Source organism: Myxocyprinus asiaticus, chromosome 43 (assembly GCF_019703515.2).
Source record: "Myxocyprinus asiaticus isolate MX2 ecotype Aquarium Trade chromosome 43, UBuf_Myxa_2, whole genome shotgun sequence".
Lineage (NCBI taxonomy): Eukaryota > Metazoa > Chordata > Actinopteri > Cypriniformes > Catostomidae > Myxocyprinus > Myxocyprinus asiaticus.
Window position 1 is genome coordinate 37,224,356 of NC_059386.1, and position 25,788 is coordinate 37,250,143.

Sequence of the window (25,788 nt, forward strand, 5' to 3'; positions counted from 1 at the left end):
TATTCAGATATGATGTCACTAACCTGACAAACTTTGTCAAATCCATGGCTAGTTCTTCCTCAAAAAGTGCTCATTGTATCAACCTGATACCTTGTAAACAAATCTGCTTTCAGGCATACTGATATAATACCTAATATAAAATCTCATTGCAACCAAACTCAGGGTGAAAAATTATGCTGTGCAATGTTCTACCGGTGTAGGATTATCAAAAAGGACGATAATGGGGCCTGGGTATCTCAGCGAGTAAAGACGCTGACTTCCACCCCTGGATTCGCGAGTTTGAATCCAGGTGCTGAGTGACTCCAGCCAGGTCTCCTTAGCAACCAAACTGGCCCGGTTGCTAGGGAGGGTAGAGTCACGTGTGGTAACCTCCTCGTGGTCGCTATAATGTGGTTCTCGCTCTCGGTGGGGCGCGTGGTGTGTTGTGCGTGGATGCCGCGGAGAATAGCGTCAAGCCTCCACACGCACTACGTCTCCGTGGTAACATGCTCAACAAGCCACGTGATAAGATGCACGGATTGACGGTTTCAGATGCGGAGGCAACTGAGATTCGTCCTCCGCCACCCGGATTGAGGCGAGTCACTACGCCACCACGAGGACTTAGAGCGCATTGGGAATTGGGCATTCCAAATTGAAAAAAAAAAAACAACAAAAAAAAGGATGATAATGTACCATATTTTTCACAACAGTCTCTCTAAACGTTTGCCAAACAAGTTTTATGATCATGTAGAACTTTGACTCAGTGATGCATATATTTGCTTAGAAGTGAATGCGGAGGCAACTGAGAATCCAGGGCGTGCTGAGTTTCTCCAGCCAGGTCTCCTAAGCAACCAAATTGGCCCGGTTGCTAGGGAGGGTAGAGTCACATGGGGTAACATGAGATGTTAATCTTCATGGGTGCTGACAGGCTTGTGTGACGTCATGCAACTGCATGAAATCTGACTTTTCTAAAGTAGGAAGTCTGACTTCAAGTGCCATTCCATTGCACTTTTCCAAGTAGGAAGTTGGAAATTTCAGCTTTCAGAGTAAAATGGAACACAGCATAAGCATGTTGTTGGCGCATGCGCCTGCTGTTGAGTTGTAGAGCGCATGCATCGAAAAGTCTTAGAATAAACTAAGCACGATATACCCTATCCTTTACTTCCCAAAGTTGCATAAAGCCAGTTAATCAGATTTGAGCTTGCCAGATCAAGAAAGTGATTTCCAGGTTTGTATGCAACATACATCTGAGAGTCAGTGAACAGACTGTGGGTGGGTCCAGGTCTGAAACTACACTATCAGTGACCCTTTTAAAAGAACATTCTCTCTGTCTCTCTCTTTCCACTCACGGCCCAGTGTCCAGCAGACAGGTTCTGAAGCGCTCCGGCCGCGGCCTCCAGCGTGTTGTGGTTCAGGCTCAGTTTGAGGAGTGACAGATAAAGTCGCACCACCTCCGGCTGGTACAGAAGCTCCAGGCCTGCGGAAGAGATCCACAAACATCTGAACATCTGAGCCTCCAGTAACATTCATGATTCATAACACTGATGTTTCATGGAATCATCTAAAAAACATGTTTCATGGTAATGTTTGACATTTGAATGGATTGCTGGGTTATTCCACATCAAAAAAATGGTTTTATTTTGTTAATACTTTTTCTGAGGGAAGATAAACATGAATGATGATTTGAGCAAAATATGAAATGTCATTATCAATATTTACTGAGTAATCCATTATTTTGCAGATGGAGGTCAAAGTGCTATTTGCACTAAGAGTAAAAAGCAACAAAAAGCATATTTTGTGCACTCTAGTACAAATAGTGGTAGATACTCTTACACCCCTGTTTAAATACTAACATACATGCATCACTGCAGCATTTTTATTGTGTTTATTGGGAGTCCCACAGACACCCTACACCAACCCCTACCCCCAAAAAATTAACCATGGTTTTTCTACAGTAACCACAGTATCACCATGGTATTTTTCTAGTAAAATCATAGTAACCACAAAAACAAACATGTTTACTATTAACTACTATTAACATGTTACTGTAGTAACACCATGGTTAGTACATCAGTACACCAAAACACATAGTTACTACAATATTACTACAGTAAAACCACGGTTAATTTTATCTGGATCAAATCCTTCTCTCAACTCCCCGACCTTCACTGTGACCAAATCACTGTGAGGAATCTCTTTTATTATTACTACAAGTAGTATTATAGGAAATATTAAGATTAGAGACATTGGAAAAAGTATGTCAAGGGGTGGGATTCAAACCCGGATCTCCAGCATGACAACACATACACTTACCATCATTACAGCCAGAGCTACTACAGCTGTAAATGGGGGTGCAGTTTGTCATAAAATCCTGTATTTCCACCAGACTACTGGAGTGCAAATAGTCACTTAGTTATACAATCTCTTAATCCACTAAATGTCTAACCCGTTAACCGGTTTAATGTCTCTGCCCCATCATGAAAAATTCATAAATGCCCACCTTCATCTGATCAGCAGTTGCCCCAAATAAATCTGTCGTTGCTGTCTTGAGTTTGGTCTGAGCAGTGGTGGGTAGAGTTAGTGTAAATAGCCTCTGCCAACAAGATGGGCTATGTGCACATAGTGTAAATATACAGTCCTTGACAATTTTCATGTATGGTTTTGGAGCAAAACTGCAGGTCAAAATAATAATCTTATAAAGGTGTCAGAATCATGATTTTATTTTTACACAGAGATTGGTAGATCTATTACCAATATCATTTGACTTCAGCACCTCTTGTTGCATTATACGCCAATGGCGTGAGTCCAAAAATGGGGAAAAGCACTATTTTGTGTCATTTTTCCAAAGTTGGAGTGCCTATAACTCCAGATGTATTAAAAATATTTTAAAATCCTTTTAGATTCTGGTTCAGAACAAACTTAGCTTTTTGTACATTAATTTTTAAGGTGCTATATGGTTAAATTCCAGAGATGTGGGGCTCTCAATGTGGCTCCATGCGTAAACTGTAAAATTTGACACCTTTGTAAATGATCGAAAAAATATGTGATAGGATAGATAGGATAGCAAAAATGTATAGACTTGTCACTTTTTAAAAGGGAGGGGAAATCACTTCCCAAATCTTTTGTTGTTGATATCAAAATTCATGCGTGCCATCAAACTCTACAGTATTTGACAATTGATAATATAACGATTACATTAAGCTCAGTGTTTGATCCATGTGTCAGGCTGATAAATGACATTTCTGCTGTTGTGTATGCATTTACAAAATTTCAGCCAAAGTCATGTTAATAATTGTATGTATTTTGTCCTCTATTGTGTAAAGCTATCCTATCCTGAATCTTGTATTTTCTCGACTTTATTTCTTTGTATTGGTACATGAGAAAGTCCAGCTGTTGTGTTTTTCATTTCTTTTTTGTGTTTTTTTGTTGTTGTAAATTGTACACAAAAATTGATAAATAAAAATCATACACAAAATGACATAAATAATAATCATAATCATAATAAATAAAATATTTAATAAATTAAAATAATTTTGCAAAGCCTATTTTTGAGCCAATACAGAGTTAAAATAAGAGATATTTTTTTCTTGTAAGATAGATTTTAAATGAAGTATGGATGATGGTGGAAGTGTGGAATATGGCCGGATGTAAATGAAATCAAATGCTGCACCTTTCATGGGTAAACTCCTCTTGGGCAGATCAACATTGCAGCTCTTCTTCTCACTCACTGCATGTCGTTTGCCTGAAGAATACACAATACACACACACTCATGTCAAACAACAAGAGCTGCTGTTTGTGTGAGTGTGTGTGTGTGTGTGTGTGTGTGTGTGGTGTAGTGCAGTGGGCGTTGAGTGGGAGAGCTGAATGCATGGTGTGTGTGTGTGTGACTGGAATAACTGCATCAAGGTTTCACAACTCACTACAGATTCAGACAAACCAGAGACACACTTACACTGATGAAACCATTCTTCTGCAGATAAACCACCACAGCAGACATGAAACACAAAACAAACATTGTTTAAAGCACACATGCATGCAGTGGAGTACGTCACATTTCAAATAGAGGTAGACCGATATATCCGATAGTTGCCAATTGTTTTTTTTATCCCTCCATGTTCCTCAATCTTTCATCATTGACAATATTCATCCATATATTCATCCTGCATATATTGTTGAGATAATCAAGTATCTAAATTGAAGTGAGGGCATGCAACGAAAATGCGACTATGTGGAAACATGCCCCGTCAGCGCATAATAAAGAGAGACTTTAAAGACATTTTTTATAAATCATTCTATAAATCGTTTTTAACAACTATCGGCCAATTAATCGGTTATCGGCCTTTTCCACCACCTTAGTTATCGGTATCGGCAAAATCCACTGTCGGTCAGCGTTGGGTGTAATGCATTAATTACTGTAATTACTTTTTCATTGAAAAAAGTAAAGTAAGGGATTACTCTTAATTTTTCAGTAATATAATTACAGTTACTGTATAGACTATAGAACAATTCTATATCAAACAATAGTGAATTTAAAATTGAAATATTATGTCTTATGTTAAAATGTATGTTTTCTAATTTAACACCGGCCCTTTAAATTCTTTGGCCAGTTTATGAATAATTTATTTGATTTTATATGATTTAATTGAAAGAATTAAAAGAACAGTTTCATGTCTATCCTAGTGTTTTTCATCTGATTGAGATTGATCAGGGTTTTAGAAAGTAATTAGTAATAAGTAATGCAATTACTTTTCAGACAGAGTAATTAGTACAGTAATCGAATTACACTGTAGGCGATGTAATTAGTAGTTAGTAATTAATTACTTTTTTAGAGTAACTTATCCAACACTGCTATCGGTCGACCTCTAATTTCAAATGCAGCATTTTATAACCAAACCAGATTAAGAAATGGCTATTGAATGTGTACTATGACCTTCAAAACATTATCGTCGATTATTGCATGATATCTTCTGAATTTAACATACTGGTGGAAATCCTCTAAGAATGAATTATGCTTTATTTGCATGCATTGTGCTGATTTAGTGCTCGATTCACTAAAGAAATTATGCAGATCAGGCAACAGCACAAATGCGGCCATAAAATCTGTGGTGAATGCAATTTGCACGGCGCAATTACGATCTCGCGGGTTGGTTCTGAGCGCTATATAGCGGAGGATAATCTGGACTGTACAGCTTCACTCCACTACTGTGATCCAGACACCTGGTTTATCTCTTTAACCCTTGTGCACTGTTCCTTTTAGACTCATACTTGTATTGTTCACGGTCATATTTGACCGAAAACATTAAATGTGTAACTTTTTTATTTTTATGAAAATAAAAAAAGCTAATTTATGTTTATTTCACAACAGTAAAAACCTACACTTCTATAAGTTGAAACATGAAGAAAGTATGAGAATGTGTGATGTATTGGGGGCAGATTGCTGCCATCTGGTGCAAAAAAGGAACAATTACACGACTTGAAATTCATGTCAAGACTAAAATAACCAGTAGATGGCTACAGAGATCCACTGATTCATTCATGGTTGTAACAAGATTAATTTGTGTGTGTGTGTGTTCTGCATTGAGGATGTGTTATGGTTTCACCCATTCATTTCTGTGTTATGCAATGTGGCTGAATTATTGATTTTATTTGACAAATTCCCCAAAAAACTGCTCTTTGTTATACTCTCACCCATTGATTCCTGTGTGTGTTTGTGTGTGTGAGTGCACATGTTCTACATTGTGGATCTGTTATAGTCTTTCTCCTTCATTTCTGTTTTTGTGTGGTCAGCATTTTGGCTGTACTATTGGTTTTATTTGACAAATTTCAAATAAATAGCTCTGTGTCATAGTCTCGCCCATTCATTTCCTATGGTGGGTCAAATTTGACCGCAAAACAACAAAAGGCTTTTTGTCACATGGCCTAAACTCATAGAATCCAGTCCAAATAGTTTTTGTGTGTTCAGATGGCAAATGTAGGAAAAGTAATCAAGCCTCGAGCCACTCAGATGAAGCATACCATTTTTATTAAAGGAACAAATTGATTTCGGTCAAAAATGACCGAACAGTGCACAAGGGTTAACATGCCGAAAGTGTGCATGACTACGCCAAACATCTGGATATATGCAGGTTATAACACTCTTCTCCATCATTGAACATTATTTGATGAATTACTGTAGCCATTATTGATAGAAAATGTAAAAAAACACGTATTTTAAATAAAATTCAGTTTACCGCCTGCTTTTCACGGGCAGTAACAGCGAGATGTTAATTCCGCTAGGTAATAGCACAGAGTTTTGTTAATGAAGCGCAATCAATAACAAGCCTAATTTACATAGAAAGGGAGTGTGTTTGCATTAAAAATAATGAAATAGACATTTAAATACTATAAAGACACGCAGCAATATTTCAGTGGTGACTGCACATGCTTACACTTAATCGCAGGTGGTTAGTGTATCAGATGCAGGTTTTTATGCTGACAATATCACGTGCAGAAGTGCTTAGTGAATTCGCCCCTCTCTCTTTACAAACACATGTTAGCTGTGCACCACTTGACACTGTCCAGCATAAACACATACAAAAATGAGATAATTATATAAGGTTCGATAACTGGTTTACTTTAAAGTCGACATGAAATGGCATTTGCAACTCCTTTTATTTCCCGTAATGTAACATATTTGCAGCGAAACAGGATACTTAAGAAACAAAAAAGAAGGGCGGGACTTGATTAAACCCATCCAGAATTAATCGGATGGTTAAAAGTGAGCAATTCATACCAGAATGGAGTCAGAGCTGAATGTGAGTCTGCGGAAAGATTACAAAAGACACATTTTTTTTTTTTAACCAGGAATGTGTTTTAAGTCATTTTTTTCATTTCATGTTGACTTTAAAAGTGCTACAAGTGACATTTTCATTGAGATTACCATTGATTCAGTAAATGTCTGACCTTTGGTTGTGCGTCCACCGAAGCAGTCCGACTCATCTTTCATCTTATGGTGGCCACCTGATTTCGCAGTGTGATTGGCTTCTTGTACATCACATTTCTCGGCTCCGGGCACCTCCTTGTGTACGTGATAGGAGAGGTTACGTAGAATACACACACAGTTCTCCACCGACTGCAAAAACGGGTGAGAAACACAATTGTAAGCTTGAAAGACAGCAGCACAAAGATAACAGATAACAGAGCAGATTCTGTAAAATTCAAATTTGGCACATTGTGATCAATTATGAGACATGTCAGAACCAATACAGCATCACTGACGTCATTCATGCATCACATGTGTGAACTGATTTCTCACACAAAGCTATCACATTGCTTCAGAAGACTTGGAAGGCCATATGGACCACTTTTATGGTGTTTTTGTCCTTTTTTTCAAGCTTGCAAGTTTCACAGAAGAAAGTTAGTCATACAAGTTTGGAGGGTGAGTAAATGATGACAGATCATTAATTTGTGTGTATATGTCTGCAGAATGTTATTTTGTTTTCTGTTTCTAGCTCATGATCAGATCCGTTGCAGGTGTGCAAGTGTGTCGTGACCTGAATATCTATTTTAATGCTTACTTTGTTATTTATGTCTCTCTTTGCAACAGCAGAATAAAGGGCATGTAGCAGAGCGTCCACAAGTCCCTCACACTCACGCAGTCTCTGACGCGCATCTGCACCGTCTGAACTCACGTTCCTGCAAAAACACAACTGAGAGTGAACATCTCTGAAACTGATCCACATTCAAAGAGAAATGAGCTACAGACGAACCTCAAACATCCAGAAGTATTCTTGAAGACCGTGTTCCACTCCGGATCTCCAGGTCTGGTGGGGTCGTTGGGGTCGCCTCTCAAACCCGAGTGTGGTATGATGATCTCGTCCGTGAGTGTCTGCAGTCCGTGGTTTATGACGATCATCTTCAGAGGCTCATGTGAGGAGAGATTCCACAGGGTTCCTGAGGAACAACAGGCAGAACTCAAGAGAAGACCCTGAAGAAACATTCCAAGAGAAGATAAAACTTCCCTGTTTGAAGAACCGGCTTAGACCAGCATGTTTTTTTCTACCAAAGTCTGTCTTGTTAAAAATTTAACATTTAGGGTCATTATCATTTTGAGTGTGAATTTAAATTGAACTGGCACACTGGAACGCCAGGAAGAGAATACAACAGAGAAGATCATTAGCCCAAATTTTCTCAACTAAAACCAAGTTCAGTACTGTCAAAACAATGAACAGCCATTAAAACGTTGCCATGCAGCACCACATTATTTTTAGATAAAAACAGTATTTAATGTTTCTGGAAGAAGCCTGTATGTCTGTGTCTTATATTAGCGGTTTTCAAACTTTTTGATGCAAAGAACCCCCAAATATATTAATAGAAACTTTGCAAGGGACCCCCCTTTATAAATATAATGGCAGCTTGTTTTAAGCTCCGATGGGCCCGGCAGCGGGTATATTATATTATAAAAAAATATTAAAAATTACAGTCATGACCAACACAAAATAGGTATCGTTTGAAAGCTTAGAAGCTCTACTTTCCAATGCATGTAGATATTATGATCAAAACTGAACAAGTGCTTTGAAATGTGCAGACAAATCAGAAGTGTTCCGTTTTGATAATTTATAAAAATAAAATTGCATTGTACATATTATTGTAATCAATAAAAACTGATCAAATAGCCATGTGTCATATCAGAGATGCAAACTCATGAGAGGTGAAAAAGGTGAGAAAGTCATAGCAGGTGTTTCAGATGTATATTTTCAGTTTATTTGTATGTTGTATTTAAAGCTTGTGACGAGGAGGAGGGTGTGGCCGGGCCGTGAGGACACATGGCTGACCCTGAATCGGGTTAATCAGCCGGGAGGGGGATAAAGACGAGCCGGAGGTCGCTAGTTCGAGAGAGAGAGAGACGCATGTGGCCGTGTTGTGTGTGTCTTTGTGTCTTTATGTTTTATGTTGTTTTAAGTTCATTTATATCATTAAACTTCATGTTGACTGTTCAGCCGTTTCCGCCTGCAGTGATGCCAAAACCTGGAAGGGAAGAGGAATGCGCTGCCATGGAGTTCTCGCCACTGCCATCCGCCAGGGGAGCAGCCGCGGCCGTGTGCCTGGGGACGGAGGGGTAGCTGCCAGCCACCGAGAGCCAGAGGAACCATTGCAGGCTCCCGAAGAAGGGGAGGAGCGGTTCCGTCCGCCAGGGGCTGGAAGACTCGCTGCCATCCACCGAGGGAGGAGCGAGCTGGCATCCGTCAGAGGGTGTTGGAGCGGTTGAGGACCGGGCAACAAGGTGTCCGGGAACCGGCGAGCAAGTTTTATTCTCTCCTCTCTCTCTCTCTCTCTCTCTCTCTCTCTCTGTCGCTCCGCCTCACTCTTTCCCTCTCCCCTTTCCCTCCCCTCGTCTCTCTCAGGGCTCCAGAAAGGCAGGGAAGACCTGCTGGCAGGCACGGCCGGAAGGGCAACGTCCCCCCTCCAGAAAGGGAGGGGAGTGTGTCATGCCAGGGGTTTTCCCAACCTGAATCTGGCGATGGAGGAAGTGTGACAAGGAGGAGGGCGTGGCCGGGCCGTGAGGACACACGGGCGACCCTGAATCGCTCTAATCAGCCGGGAGGGGGATAAAGACGAGCCGGAAGTGCCAGTTCGAAAGAGAGAGACACACGTGGTCACGATGTGTGTGTCTGTGTCTCTTTATGTTTTATGTTGTTTTAAGTTAATTTATATAATTAAACTTTACGTTGACTGTTCAGCCAGTTCCCATCTCCTCCTTGCCCATCCCTTACCCCATTACAAGGCTTTTTTTAAAGTGTTTAAGCTTAAAGTAACCCTTTCAAGTGATTTTTTTAAGGCAAACAAAATTTGGGCAATTAAGCTCCAGAAAAGGTGACTTTAGCTGAAAGTCGAGTAGTTTGCATCACTGCATATGTTGTTGGAAAACTCTCAAAGATTAGAATATGACCAGCATATTTGTTTTACTCGCAGTGAAAAATATAGCGAGTAATATAGCTAAGAATATGCCTTTGATAATTATGTTGGTGTTGATTATATGCCGCGTTTTCGCTTATTTACTTTAACAGAAAAGGAAGATACTTAGAGGAGGTGATTATATTTCAAACAAGTCCACACACAAGATAATCAGATGCATAGATCATTAGATAATCCACATGAAGCACAATGTTACATATGACACAGACTCAATGATGACTCAAATGGCACAGAATGAAACTCATTCTGAGAAATCTCATTACTAAAATCATGTCTGCACGCTATGCAAACCTCTAAATTTTTAGCTAAATGTTTTTCAGCAGTTTCTTAGACTGAGTCTCAGAATGTATCATAATCTATATCATAATTTTTTTTTATAAGCCTTTAAGTTTGGGTATGCTACTGAAACAGGAAATCATTAAAAACACCTTCAGAGCTTAAAGGGTTAAAGAGCTGTTTTCACTTTGTGAGAAGCATAGTGTGATATTATAAAGACAACATGTTAGCAAAATATTTTATTTATATATTTTCTATCAAATATTATATTTACTTTGTATACCGTTTACAGTGTATCTTTTTATCATTTATTTTTCAATAATAATGTTATATGTATAAACCTGAATATAAACATTATATGTATAAACACTGAATTCAACTCTTTCTATAGCACTTTCCACAGTAAATACTATTCTGAAGCAGCTTTACAGAATTATGATCTTACAAACACCAGTGAGCAATCAGATGTTCCAGAAATATTTTTAATCACAAAAATACATGCATATTTCTCACTGTTAACAACTATGGCCGTCAATTAAAAATAATCATGATTAATCTCTCGATTTCTGAGCAGTCTTTAGAAAGTAGAATGAAACACTAATAATGTAAAATTATTATTTTTTAAATCTTTTACATTTTCTAGACCATTTTGCAGCCCCATACTAAATAATTAAATATAGTATAAATATTGTATTAATATATAGTATTAATATAGAATTAATATATAAATTAAAAACTATATTTTACTAATTCTACTTCCTTAAATTCAAATTAACAATTCTTCATCCTGTTTACAAACTCAATTCAAACTAGGGCTGGATGATTTTGATACAAAAATTACATCTCGATATTCTTCATCCTATTGACAATATTTGATATACCGTATATCTCGATAATTATGTATTTGCCGTGGAATGGCTAAAAAGTGATTTGATTTAAATTCAGAGGAACAATCATTTCATCCTAACAGCCATTGTAGCCAAGTAGATTCAATATTTTAAAGGCATTAAATAAATATCTATTTAAAAACAATGAAGACATGTTTCCCACAGTTTTTCACTAAATGAACACAAGGGAGAATTTGATCTTATTGATATGCACTTTAATATTTATATTCCATATACAATGATAAATAGTAGCTTAATAAAAACTATTACTTACTTTCATATATTTTTACCAAAACATTTTTTGTTAATGAACAAGGTGTACAAAAACTACTTCACTTATTTTTTGGAACCCAGCTGAATACTGCATAATACTAAATTATTACTGTGGGACCCAGTCAAGGGTATATTATTACTGATATAATCATTGATTTATTCTGAGTATTCGATTTGTATTCTATTCCTATTTACTTCACCCTCCTCTGGAGCTTTTATTCTGACACTGAAAGTGCAGTGTGTTTTTGACTGTTTACAATGTTCAGCATCTGGTGAAACGCTGTCATCTCCTCCTTTTATCTTATACTGTGCCGTGCTTGTAGATTTGTATAATAACTTGTAGCTGTTACTAAACCCTAACCTAATCCTAACCTAACCCTAACTCTACTAATAATAACGTGAATGCTTGAACCTGCAGTACTTTTCTTACACAATGCACATGAACTGCTAAAACATTCGTGGATGCACAGAACAGCGTGTCACCTGATTATTCCAAGTAGGTATAGGTGCAGGCCGGAGACCTCCAAATGGGGGCAGAATCTCAAAAAGAGGGCGGGGTTACTCCAGAATGGGGCGTGGTTACCCCAAAAGGGGATTGCGCCAACTCCAAAAGGGGGCGTAACTTCCACTCACAGTTAAGGTTAGGAAAAGGGTTAGGTAAGGGGCTCCCTGTATCTTTAATGTCGGTTTGGAGCTCCTGCCCCTTTTATCCGTCTTTAATCGCAGCCTTTTGCAGTTTAATAATCACATATGGCCATATCACCATATTGATGTTATTTTGATTAACTGTGCAGCCCTGAAGGATCGTGAAATTAGTCTACTGATGCTCTTTGTTAAATGTAATGGCCAAATTAAAAGCACATTAAAATCATCGCAATCATATCTTAAATATTCGCTATATCGCCCAGCCTTAATTAAACCTGAGAAGTTTAAAAGTGATGCACAAACCAGTGGAGGACCAGAACACCAGTCTGTAAAACACAACAGATACTGGTCATCAGCTTCATCAGGGTTTATGTACTTCTCAAAATTATGGGATTGTGCACACCTGTGACGAGTTCTCGGACCTCCATGTCGCTCGTCTTCCGCAGGAGTCTCAGCAGAGCCGGAATGCCGTCGGAATTCTTAATGGCCACCTTGTTGAAATTGTCTCTGCCGAACGAGATGTTCCTCAGCGCGCCGCAAGCTTTGCGATGGACTTCCGGTTTGGGGTGGTCGAGGAGCCCCACCAAGATGGGAATCCCTCTGAGCTGCCTGACGTCTTGTTTGACCTTATCGTTTTCGTAGCACAGGTGCTGCAGGTACGCTGCCGCGTTGGACTTCACCGGGTCCATTGGGTGACTCAACATGGCGATGACCTCGTGCAGGTTTGGGTCTCTCCAACGTGGGTCCTTCCGAATCGTGTCCAGACTCACCGTGCTGGCGCGTTTCTGCGGAATGAGCGTTTGCATCCTGTACAGATCCTGGAAATACAGGTGTGGCAGCGGCCCGAGGTGATCGTCTGCACTGAGATCCAGAGACGGTCTCAAATGAAGAGTCCCACCTAAGATCCGATGATTGACGGTGGATACGCCAGAGTCCTGCTCGCCTTTAGACACGCTGTTACAGGCTGGCATAGTGTGCCCGCCTCTGTCGCGGTGTAGCGGTAGGGTGTAGCAGTTCTCTGGTACATAGTTCCGGGCGGGCAGGTTTGAGTATGACGGGTGGAATGGGAATCCATGCAGTAAAGCGCTGCTGTGATTATTAAAAGTGTTGAACACAGCTGAATGAGCCTTGACATTCTCATTAGCAGTGTCAGAGGTCACGCTGGGCTCAGGGTGAGCCGGGTCCGTCTCGTTCGACGCATTTGGCGGCATTGCTTGATCTGGGCATGATGTTTGAGAGTCATCCAATCCTGATGATGAAATTTCCTAAACCAAGAGGAGAAGAAGGGAGATGTATGTTGTTGCAATGCCAATGTTATGGTGTTTTCGGTGGGTTTATGGACACTGGAGAGTGTTGCAAGATATGCAGAAGGCAAAACTGTGTTTGTAGTTTAACGAGTGAAAACAATCACCTTCAGTCCAGTTGACACAACCTGTTCATTAGAGCTGCTGTTGCTGAGCGGGTTTGATTCTGAATCAGGACTGGATGATTTCTCCATCCCAACGCCAGAACTTTCAGTCTACAAAGCAGGAAAACACAATACTTTCCCCATCAGGTGCAAATTACAGTCACATTAACAAACAGACGGGCTCATTATGTTTCATTTTAGATAAACTACGTACCTTTTTTTCCAGAAGAAAATGTGTTATTATATGTTCTCAAAGTCTAACTAAACTTAGTATTTAATGATCCTTTGAAATGAAAATGTGAGATTTGTGGCTTTAAGTTCATGTCAATTAGCTTTGAGCTCATCTATATGCTAGTGTACCCCTAAAAGTTGAAAAAATGCACTTGAAGCAGATAAATGCATTTAAAATTACAGTCTTTTCTCTTATAGGAAAAAATATTGATGACATCATCTTGCTTTCAGAGGTGTATACAATTTTTATAGAGAAGGTTGATTTGTTTTATATTAGAAGGTTGCTGGTTCGATCCCCACAGCCACCACAGTGTCCTTGAGCAAGGCACTTAACTCCAGTTTGCTCCAGGGGGGATTGTCCCTGTAATAAGTGCACTGTAAGTCACTTTGGGTAAAAGTGTCTGCCAAATGCATAAATGTAAATATAAATACCATTTGTTTCCAATCAACAAGTGTCACTGAAATCATGGTTCATGTCTATTACTTTTTTTTTTTTGCATTTTCTGCGCTGATTTCGAGGTAAAATCTATGGAATTCTGCGGAAAGAATTTAAACATAGTTCACCTCTTTAACTCTAGAACCGGCGGGTCCAAAGGGGGCGCTATATCACGAAAATAGTTTAGGGTTAAAATTCTCAAATCCTCGTATACTTAAATCAGGCGTATGTGGAATCGTTTGAAAGCTTAGAATCTGAACTTTTGAAAGATAAACATCACTTCTGATGACTATATTAGGCCTGAAATCATCCGCGTCGCAAATAAGCGCCACCTAGTGGTTATGTGGTATAAATGTTAATATGAATATGAAAGTCTTTAAAATAGCACTTAAACAGACATATCATATATCAAATGAAAGCTCTCATTCTCAAGAACATGACTGTATAGATCATTTTGTTGCACTAATTAATTACTAATTATTCCACAGTATGTGTGTGAATGGTGAGCTTTTAAATTTGAGAGCGAAAAATTGTTGGCGGCAGCCCATAAATGTTTCAGAGTTGAAGAAGTTAAATGTCTTAAATGGAGCTGTGAGTATTAGGATTGCACTGATGTATTAGCTGCTGATATGTATCGGCCAGTTATTGACCAAATTAAAACCATCAGCATGTCTGTAATAAGCATGAAAATGCTGATATGAAAAAATGATGGTTTATTTATAATTAAAAATAGAACTCTTTGTAAAAAACACTGTGAATTCAAATGCACAATCCAGAAATAATAATAGCCACAAGAACATGTAATAGTTCATTACTGTCTCGTTCTCGCGTTAATGCGGAAAAACTGCCATTAATGGACATGACAGTTGTGAAAGCGGCACTTACATATACAGGATGAGGGAAACCATTCAAAACGCTTTGAAACCAGCAGACTTTGACTTCTGAGATATCGGTATGATATACATTAATGCTGCATGATTTATTTAATTAAGAATGAAATGAAAGAACGGTTAATAAGCGTGGATGATGTACCAGTTGCAGTGTTCTCACAAGAAAAAAAGGGACCTGGTCTGGAAAAACACGCTCAGAATAAGGGAGTTGCCTCAATCAAAATAAGAAATAATAAGCAATCATGTAGATCGTTAAGATCTGCCGCACTTAAAGCTCAAAGGGAATCGTACTTTCTGTGTTGCTGGTCCGAGGTTGTGGAATGGTCTACCACTTGATATTAGATCCACCACTACTATCTCTGTTTATAAAGCACACTTAAAAACGTTTCTTTTTCACTGGCTTTTAATGCTCGATGGACACTGTGTGTAGTGCTTTTATGTTTGGTTTTGTTTTCTTCATTGATTTCTTATTTTATTGTGTGATGTGATTTTATGGATGTTTTAATGTTCAGCACTTTGGGTCTACAGTGTAGTTTGAAAATGCTTTATAAATAAATGAGTCTTGTGACTTTAATATAAAAAAAATCATTTCCCCAATTGGGGGAATTATCAGCACAGAAATCATAAGTAGCCTATATAAAATAACATCTTTTCAATAAATGTATTCTTAATATTAAATATATCCTCAGGGGTCTGGGTATCTCAGCGAGTATTGACACTGACTATCACCCCTGGAGTCACGAGTTCGAATCCAGGGCGTGCTGAGTGACTCCAGCCAGGTCTCCTAAGCAACCAAATTGGCCCGGTTGCTAGGGAGGGTAGAGTCACATGGGGTAACCTCCTCGTGGTCATGATTAGTGGTTCTCGCTCTCAATGGGGCGTGTGGTGATTTGTGTGTGGATCGTGGAGAGTAGCATGAGCCTCCACATGCTGTGAGTCTCCGTGTGTCATGCACAATGAGTCACGTGATAAGATGCGCGGATTGACGGTCTCAGAAGCGGAGGCAACTGAGACTTGTCCTCCGCCACCCGAATTGAGGCGAGTAACCACGCCACCATGAGGACCTACTAAGTAGTGGGAATTGGGCATTCCAAATTGGGAGAAAAGGGGATACAAATGAAAAAAATATCAAAAGAAAAAAAAAATATATATATATATCCTCAAAAATATTTTAATATTTCAAAAATACATCTGGCCATCTAACATATTTCATATTTATTTTATAATTATTTAATTATTATATTTTAATTATTTATTTTAATTACAGATCTGCTTCTTGGTCAGAAACCGGCAGCATCAAATCTGTATCAAGGCATAATTTCTAACAATAATTCAGTGAAGACCTGGAAACAACTGAGAAATGTTGTTTTACCTCAATATTTTCCCTTGTATCTGGATTAGCCGTGCATGTACTGTATATGTAGTAATTATACTGAACAGTACATACAGTTGTCTAAAAGGTCTTCAGCATGTCACAGAAGGCTTTATCCACAACGTGCATTAAGGCAAAGAAATGTGTGATGCAGCAGTTTCCTTCAGAATCAAAGCACATGCTTATCATGTTCAACTAAAAAGAGAGAAGCCTCATTTTTGTTTTTTGTTTTTTTTTGTGTGGATTTTCTCCCCTTTTCTCCCCAATTTGGAATGCTCAATTCCCAATGCGCTCTAAGTCCTCGTGGTTGCGTAGTGACTCGCCTCAATCCGGGTGGCGGAGGATGAATCTCAGTTGTCTCCGCGTCTGAGATTGTCAATCCGTGCATCTTTTCACGTGGCTTGTTGAGCGCGTTACCGCGGAGACGTAGCGCATGTGGAGGCTTCACGCTATTCTCTGCGGCATCCACGCACAACTCACCACGCACCCCACCGAGAGCAAGAACCACATTATAGCGACCACGAGGAGGTTACCCCATGTGACTCTACCCTCCCTAGCAACCGGGCCAATGAAGTCTCATTTTTTTGGGCAACAGGAAGTGGTGTAATTCCAAAAATATACCATTCGTATATAACAAACTAAAAAATAACTTTTTCACTCTGGAACAGTTGAAAGGGACTTCATTCTCGTTTTTTGGTAGATTTCTACAAAAAATGTCTACTAACAAACTAACCGTTTTTATATCATTCATCAGCATGTTATCATATTTAGTCATTTTTTGCACATTTTTATCGTCTATTTATCTTTTATTGTGGCTCTCTTTAAATTTTTGTCGTGTTCAACAGATCCATTGTTCAATGGAAATTATTTATTTTTAGAACAGTGTATAAACTTGTGTACCTCTTCGTACATTTTTGAAGCATTCTTAAGTAAAACAGTGATCTAATGATACAATAAGATAAGTTGCAAAATATTGGTATCATTATCGACTTATAGTTTTTGTGTTAAAATCGGCATCTGTAAAAATTGTTCATATCGGTGCATCCCAAGTGAAAGTAAAATGAGCCTTCTTAATATTTAATAAACAAACATGCAAGGGCTGGGGAATGCATAGAACATTTATAAATGTTTTTTGTGGAGTTCTGCGCACACAGATTGCATCTGGGCCTATATTAAAAAACAAATAAGCCATTCGATATGTTCCACACCAACGTCCCATCTCAACAGTAAACATCAACCATAGAAAAGAAAACTTGTCAAGCAAATTCATAGGGTCTTCAAAGTAATTATTTAATCTCTAGCTAAATTATGAATATTTAAGTGTATTATGTAATATGGAATATTAAAGTGTCAGATATTCTAATCCTTTTGTTTTATTTATAGCATTTGCATAATGATACCCAGTAATTAAGTAAATGCCATTTAAAAAAAAAAAAAAGATGTTTTCTTTTTTTTTTAATGCCAAAAAACATCTTTCTATAAACCCTCTCGAGTGGAACGTACATGAGCGTCAGTGTTCTCTGAGCTTCCAGGGTTGGAGGTGATTGTGGACACGTCTGAGGACGGTGTGTCCGCCGGAAGAGCTTCCTCTGTCTGTTCATTAGTGTCTGGATTTGACGGTTCGGTCGGTGGTTTCTCAGAGTCTGGCTTCTTCTGGACCAAAGACAAGAACATGGATGAGAATCAAGAGAGAAGTCATCTGAATGCTTGTATTTACAGATTGTGACTTGCTTTGTTTACCATCCCTGCTTAAAACACCAGCTTAGACTAACATGAATTTCCATGCCAGTTTAGTTGGTGGACCACAGCCAAGATTAGCTGGTGAAGCTGGTTGACCAAGAAAGTCTTGCTGGTTAAACTAGTTAAGAACCATGGAGCGGACACCAGCACCCCTGGTGAAAAAACCCCAGCCTAAGCAGGTTTGCTAGTCTTAACTGGTCTCCCAACCTGGTCTGGTTTGATGGTTTTAGATGGATTTTGGGCATCAGTGCTTGTCACAGTGTCCTGATGAACTTGTGCACATTAAACAGCACCTTGAGATCAAATGTAAAGCCCTTTGATGAAAGTGTGATAAAATACAGGCTATCCGGCAATTTCACTCAATTATTCTCAGTGGACTGAAGAAGCGGCGCTTGCAAACAGTCTTAAGAAAAATATGCAGAACTTCCTCCCAGAGCATCAGTGAATTAAACATGAGAGCATCTTCTAAACAGCCTCATAAACACATCACACTGCTTTCAAGAGACAACTTACACACTTCACAAAAAAACATTTGCACTGGAACTACTAACAAGAGGCATTACATAAATCAGACGCTATGTATCTTTATGACCACAACTGAAAGTCACTGCATTAGATCAACAGGACTTAATTATCAACATTACATCTATTGTTTTAGCATTTCAAACTTAAACTGGTTTTGTTGAAATGTTTTGCTGGTTAAGAGTGCATGTGCTGTCTTTCTTTCAAATAAACAACACTTCCTTTGATATTCTTTCCAAACACTCCCACATATGCCATTGGTTAAACAAGCAAATAGCACCGCCCTTAACTCTCACCATTGGTTGAGTCAGAAGTTGACATGTCAGGCCCCTCAAACAAACAAATGATGGTTTGAAAGTTTAAAAGCATCATAGAAACTATGTTTCCATCCAAGTTGCGAATTTAATTTATGCGAATAACCATAATATCGCAAAAACAATGTGCTAATAAAGCCTTTTCCATCCAGCAGTTTTCATCCAAAACATAATGCGCATAACGATACACAAATCTGAAATATATGGCCATATATGAATATACATACAGTACATATGTACATACTACATACATACATACATATATTAGAGCTGTCAAAGATAATGCGTGTAACAAAAACACACACAACAGCTGTGTCGGTAAATAATTCAAGGATGAAAGGAGCTCTTAACGCTATTTAAAGTATAAAACAAGCTCAGATGAGATTTGTGATAGAAATCAAGTACTTTGCAGCCTGTGTAAGGCACATTTTAATTACCACAGAAGCACGTCAAGTCTTAACTATCACCAAGATGCAGAATGAGACGTTTTTGTCTGCAAGCGCTTTTCATGTGGAGTTAAAAGCGGCGCTGACGTTGACGCTCTGATGTGAATCATGAACGCAGCTTCACGATTGCTGTAGGAGAGCAGATAGTCACAGTCTACCGGCAGATTAATATTGTGGAGGATGAGAGTTTAAGAGATTTAATGTCCATTGCAATGAATACTCATCCTATGTGGGGAAACTAGTTCTTTCAGTTAATCAAACTCCCACTTAGACTTTGAGAAATGTTTAATGTTACTTGAATTGGTGATATTTTAGAGCATTTCTATCTTTATACTGTGGAAGGCTTTGCTTGGAAAATGTTGGGATCATGTTAAATTTTCTTTTCTTTTCTTTTCTTTCCTAAGGTGGAAATAAATGCATTTTGACGGGAAAATAAGTATATATAGTGTCACATTTCAGCACTTTCAAAATCTGCGATTAATCGCGATTAACTAAAAAAAAAGTATGTGATTATTCGCAATTTATTTATTTTTTTGGACTGACAGCACTAATATATATTATATATTATAATATATATTTGAGCATATTTGAAAATATTTTACATATATGAAAACGGACATTTTTAGTACTATTTTGAAATATAGTATGTTGCATATACAGTATGTCTAAGTATGTGACGACTTTTATATCAGTGAAAGCATATACTCCCAAATATCAGATTTCAGTATGGAAAGTGAGCCATTTGTTGGTTAATTTTCTTGAAAACAGTAAACACTATGTTTCTGTGGTGCTATAAAAATTGTTTTTGTTTTGGCCGACCCATCCAACCCCACACAACAACACTGACTCAACCAATGGCATGAGTTGGGGGAGCGACAATCTGTTTGTTCAACCAACAGAAGATGAAGGGTTGTATTCAGCTGTATTAAGCTGTTTCTGATTTAGTTGTAAATGTATATTTTTGCAGTTCCGTTCGCCAAAATTGCACACTTCACTTTTAAGTGTCTTATATACATTTTGGGACCATAGTAACTCAATAAGCAGTGTTAAATCTGTCTGTCATGTTAACAGATTCAGGACTCTTCTGCATAATGATTTTGTCTTCTTCTAAGCTGGTAATGATTTGCTTGTTTTGCTGCAGATATAAACATTAAGGTATTTTCCTGCATCATGTGTTTGAGTGAATTGGATCTTTCTGTGTGTCTGTCAGAATGAATCTCTCTCCATCTCTCTGAGTAATGATCTCAACGTCAGGTGCATTACAGCAGCTCTGAATCTCAGTCATACAGCAACAGCACATGACGAAGCACTTGAAGTCGACGGTCGTGCATTAATAGAGCAGATATCAGGATAGATGTGATGTTATGGTGATGCCATGGAAACCAGCATCCGCCTTCAACAGATCTCTGCAGATGTTAGGAATGACGTGATCGAATATGCTGTGCATTTCAACATATAATCATAGTTATTGATCCAGAATTTCCATCGTAAATCCAACACTGATTTGTCAACCCTTAACAATAGCTGATCAGTTTCATGGAACAGATTTAATGGCACATGTTTAAAGTCAACATGAAATTGCATTTGCAACCCATTTTATTTTTGTTTTGGACATATTTGGACACTGTGGGTTCCTGTAGCTCAACCGGTAAAGCATGGCGCTAGCAACGACAGGATCATGGGTTTGATTCCTAGGGAACACCCAAACTGATAAAATGTTAACATGTAATGCACTATAAGTCACTTTGGATAAAAGCATCTGCCAAATGAGCTGTTTCTTTCCAATCTACAGCAAAAGCGACTAGTAAACGAATTACTTTATCAGCCAGTTCTTTTTAGTGAATCAAAAACAAGTCTTGCGAGTCACTCATGTCCGACTTGAAGCATTCAGAGTAATTTCTGGATGTAAATGACAATGTGCAGTTAAAGATAAACATTATGAGTTTCATTGTAATTAGTGGTATTTAATAAAAATGAATGAATGAATCAAATAATACTTAAAAAGTCTGTGTGAACACAATATTTGCACAAATCTGTTCCGTTAATCATGAGACCCGAGAGTGACTGCTGTGTGCATTTTCCATTTCCTTTTTTGGAACTAGTAGCACCTAATAAACATGCAAAAAGAACAACAAATCTAGAACAAATAGTTTTCCTAATAATTGATGTCCTCATATGTGGACAGCGGGACTAAGTTGTGAAATTTTAAATAATACCAAGCTATAGAAAGTCAGAAAGTCAGATTATGCTTCCAGGAGTGTTGATTATTCATGTTTTTGAGGTGTTACAGACATTACATCAGAAATTATCATAATTAATTCTGATTCAAAGTAATGTCCAGCATCATCCAATCACTGTCAATCATGTTAAAATAAAATGATACATTATAAATTCTGAATCTATGTACTGATTATCATTGTCACATGTCTGTCAAACATGTTGAGTGATCCAAACATCATCTGCAGCCTGAAACTGAACTTTTGATCAGATTTTAGGAGTGAATGCACTTAACTGCATAGAGAGCTATAGGATGCTCCCTTGCTCCCTATTTAGTGCATGACTTAACCTCCAGTGTGCTGTCTGTCTGCACTGGTCTCAGAACAGTTTGAAATGCACCTTATATTCATCCTAACTCCATATAAAGTCTCTGAAAGACACATTTTCCAGTTTATTGATGAACCCATTTATTCTCAATGTGATAATGCACAGTAAATATAGGAATGCATTTACTAACGTTAATGAAGAGAATCCTTTTGTACAGTGATGATAACAAAATTAAATATAACAAAATGTATATTAAAATGAAGCAAAATGACCCACAGATGTGTTAATGTTGTATGTAACATGTTTTTTAACTTTTGAGGAAATGTGGTGCCAGTGTCCACATATGTGGACATCATGTTTATCAGCTCGCTGATGCACAAAAAATTAACGGATTTTTTAAAGTGACATATCAAATGAAACTAGAGACTCTCCTCTTTACACCCAAATAGGTTTCAATGATAAAACTTAAAGAAATTTCTTTACAGAGGCACTTTTGTTGGCACTGCGTCCATAGGATCGCTTTATGGAAATCAACGGCATGTCATTGTGTCACACGACTCGGGGCAGAAATTTAACCCTTAAATGACATCTTGTGAGTATTCAGTCGGTTTTATTCCTTTAAATTATGCTTTGTGTATAGCGAAGCCAAAATACGATGTCCACACATTTGGACACGGGGTCGCACGAGAATAAAATTTGAACTTTTCTCATCATTTGGCAAAAGGCAAATAAGAATTGCTTAATTCCGAATATTTCTTCCTAAAAAGATTGTACTAAAAGAATCACTAATGGAACTGTTAATAAATATAATTTCTAAACTCTTTAATAATCCAATCCCTGTATCTATAAAACTGATGGTTTTAAATGAAGTCAGCTGAAAAATGACAACTGTTTTGAATCATTCACAGTAAGACCAGGAACATGTATTTAGAAAGTAAATAGAGTCAATTTTGATTTCATGTTGACTTTAAGACCTTTAAGACTGATTTTGAGCTGGCATTTGCTCATGGGAGATTTTATGGGTCATGATGAGATTGTGTTTTGCAGACCTCTAGTATGGCACTAAACTGATCTGAAAACAGCCCTATCTATCCGTCACCTGCATGTCTGTCAATCACTCATGCACACGCTCTGAAGGCAGACAGACACGCAGTTTAACGCTCACATCATCAAATACTGTCTGATGTGATGGAATCAAGGGCAACAGATGCAGGGCGACTGCGAGAGCCACCTCAAACATGAAAAACTTCAGCCGATGATCTGAATATAGCTGCAGTAGCAGTTCTGCTCAGTCACTAAACACATACGCTGCAGCTGCACATTTTGGTATGCCAGTCAAGTTACGCTGCATCCAGCCCAGCGCAGGCTTCACATCATTCCCAGGGTTAATTCTCACAGCACATTATCGATGGCTTGCAGCTGCAAGTCAAATACTAGACAGCTCCTAGAACCTCTGCATTGTAAACATGTTATCACAACACTTGATGCTGAAGGCATGTGACAGCTGTGTGTCTGACATGATGTTCTGCTTTAGTGCTCCAGTTTAGTCACATGCAAGAAGCCTTTAAATCACTCCATCCGTTTACCAGCAGAATGAATGTCACAGGAATCCACACACACCCTGCAATCACATCTGCATGTTACAGCAGTCACATCAGTGTGTGGAAACATCCAGAGCGCATCATGTCCAGCCCAGCGCATTCATGCGAGCATCTCCTCCACATGCTGCAGTCACAGGGAAACGAATGGAGCGGAAGGCAGCACTCACCTCCTGAAGCTCTGCAGGCATGCTGGCGGATCTCAGTGGCGATGCAGCAGAACGCATTGAGGGTTTTCTGCTATGAAATAAAGCCGTCTCGCTGTGGCTCACACGTGAGCAGCCATCCTTCCTGTCGACTCACGCGTCCACATGCACTTGATCATCCTCACGCACGCATGCACACACCCCCAGCCTCACACACGCAGCTGAACGCAGCCCTGCTCTCAATGCTGCTGAATCAACAGGAAACACACACACACCCTTCACAGCACAATCCAGTGTTTGTCATTCATTAAATAACCTCATTAACTGTAATTAAACAGCATCTGCAGCTAAGACGAGACAGGAGGATGTCAAAATGTGCTTGGATCTGACAGCTGTGACACACACATTCACAGGTTTCCCTTCGGGGCTGACATGCTGAGCTTGCTCACACACACACACACACACACACACACACACACACACACACACACACACACACACACACACACATACACACACACATGTTGGTGCAGCTATCATTATGAGGACTCTCCATAGACATAATGATTTTTATACTGTATGAACTATAGATTCTATCCCCTAACCCTAACCCTAAACCTAAACACACACACACACACACACACACACACACACATGTTGGTGCAGCTATCATTATGAGGACTCTCCATAGACATAATGATTTTTATACTGTATGAACTATAGATTCTATCCCCTAACCCTAACCCTACCCCTAAACACACACACACACACACACACACTGAAACACTCACACACACACACACACAACACACACACACACATGTTGGTGCAGCTATCATTATGAGGACTCTCCATAGACATAATGATTTTTATACTGTATGAACTATAGATTCTATCCCCTAACCCTAACCCTACCCCTAAACCTAACCCTCACAAAAAAATGTCTGCATTTTTACATTTTCAATAAAACATCTTTTAATATGTTTTTTAAGTGATTTGAATTATGGGGACACTAGAAATGTCCTCATAAACCACATTTATAGCATAATACCCTTGTAATTACCAGTTTATAACCTAAAAAAAAGGTCCTCATAAACCACACACACACACACACAACACACTCACACACACACACACACATACAGATGTCTCTGCACACACACACACACACACACACACAAATGTCTCTGCACATACTCGCACATACTCACACACACACACACAGATGTCTCTGCACATACACACACACACACACACACACACATACACATGCACACACACACAAATGTCTCTGCACATACTCACACATACACACACACACACATACACACAACACACAAACACACACAGATGTCTCTGCACATACACACACACACACACACACACACACACACTCACACATACACACACACACACACACACACACACAAACACACACACCCACCCACCCACAGAGATGTCTCTGCACACACACACACACACACACACACACACACACACAGAGATGTCTCTGCACACACACACACACACACACACAAAACACAACACAACATCACACACACGCGCGCAAACACACGCAACATCTCATACACACACACACACAGAGAAGTCTCTGCACACACACAATATCACACACACACATGCAAACACACACAACATCACACACACACACACACACACAGATGTCTCTGCACACACACACACACACAAAACATCATATGCACAAACACACACAACATCACACGCACACACACACACACACACACACACACACTGATGTCTCTGCACACACTCACACACACACACACACACACACGCGCACGCACACACAAACACACACACACACGCACACACGCACACAAAAACACACACACACACTGTTTGTTTCGCGCTGCCGTATCAAAAGAATCGGCTCATCAGAGTCATTGGTTCGGGAATCGGACTACACTGATCATGTTTTGCACTGCTGATTCACAGCATTGTTGCAGTGCCGCTGAATGCTGGCACAGTAAATACTGTCAAAGTATTCTAGCACGGTGTCTGGTCCGCATCTGCAGAAGAATGTACAAGAACCATTAACAGAACCTAATGTCAAGAAAATCATACAGTTCTGGTATTTCTTTAAA

General features: G+C 38.9%; 1 protein-coding gene across 3 annotated transcripts in view; it reads right to left on the reverse strand.

Moving 5' to 3' along the window:
• The window catches only part of arvcfa (ARVCF delta catenin family member a), a 30,181-nt gene extending 6,319 nt beyond the window's left edge, over window positions 1-23,862 (reverse strand). The window contains exons 1-10 of one of the 3 annotated variants that reach the window (XM_051686045.1): window positions 23,687-23,862; window positions 17,856-18,002; window positions 13,427-13,534; window positions 12,419-13,280; window positions 7,729-7,912; window positions 7,537-7,654; window positions 6,923-7,091; window positions 3,933-3,950; window positions 3,650-3,721; window positions 1,329-1,456 (exon numbers count right to left, since the gene is read on the reverse strand). In XM_051686045.1, the coding sequence (XP_051542005.1) occupies window positions 1,329-1,456; window positions 3,650-3,721; window positions 3,933-3,950; window positions 6,923-7,091; window positions 7,537-7,654; window positions 7,729-7,912; window positions 12,419-13,280; window positions 13,427-13,534; window positions 17,856-18,002; window positions 23,687-23,743 (1,863 nt within the window). In that variant the 5' untranslated portion in view covers window positions 23,744-23,862. Of the gene's footprint in view, window positions 1-1,328; window positions 1,457-3,649; window positions 3,722-3,932; window positions 3,951-6,922; window positions 7,092-7,536; window positions 7,655-7,728; window positions 7,913-12,418; window positions 13,281-13,426; window positions 13,535-17,855; window positions 18,006-23,686 lie in introns of all 3 variants that reach the window. The other 2 variants (XM_051686043.1, XM_051686046.1) reach the window with 2 other exon arrangements.
• Window positions 23,863-25,788: the final 1,926 nt, after the last annotated feature.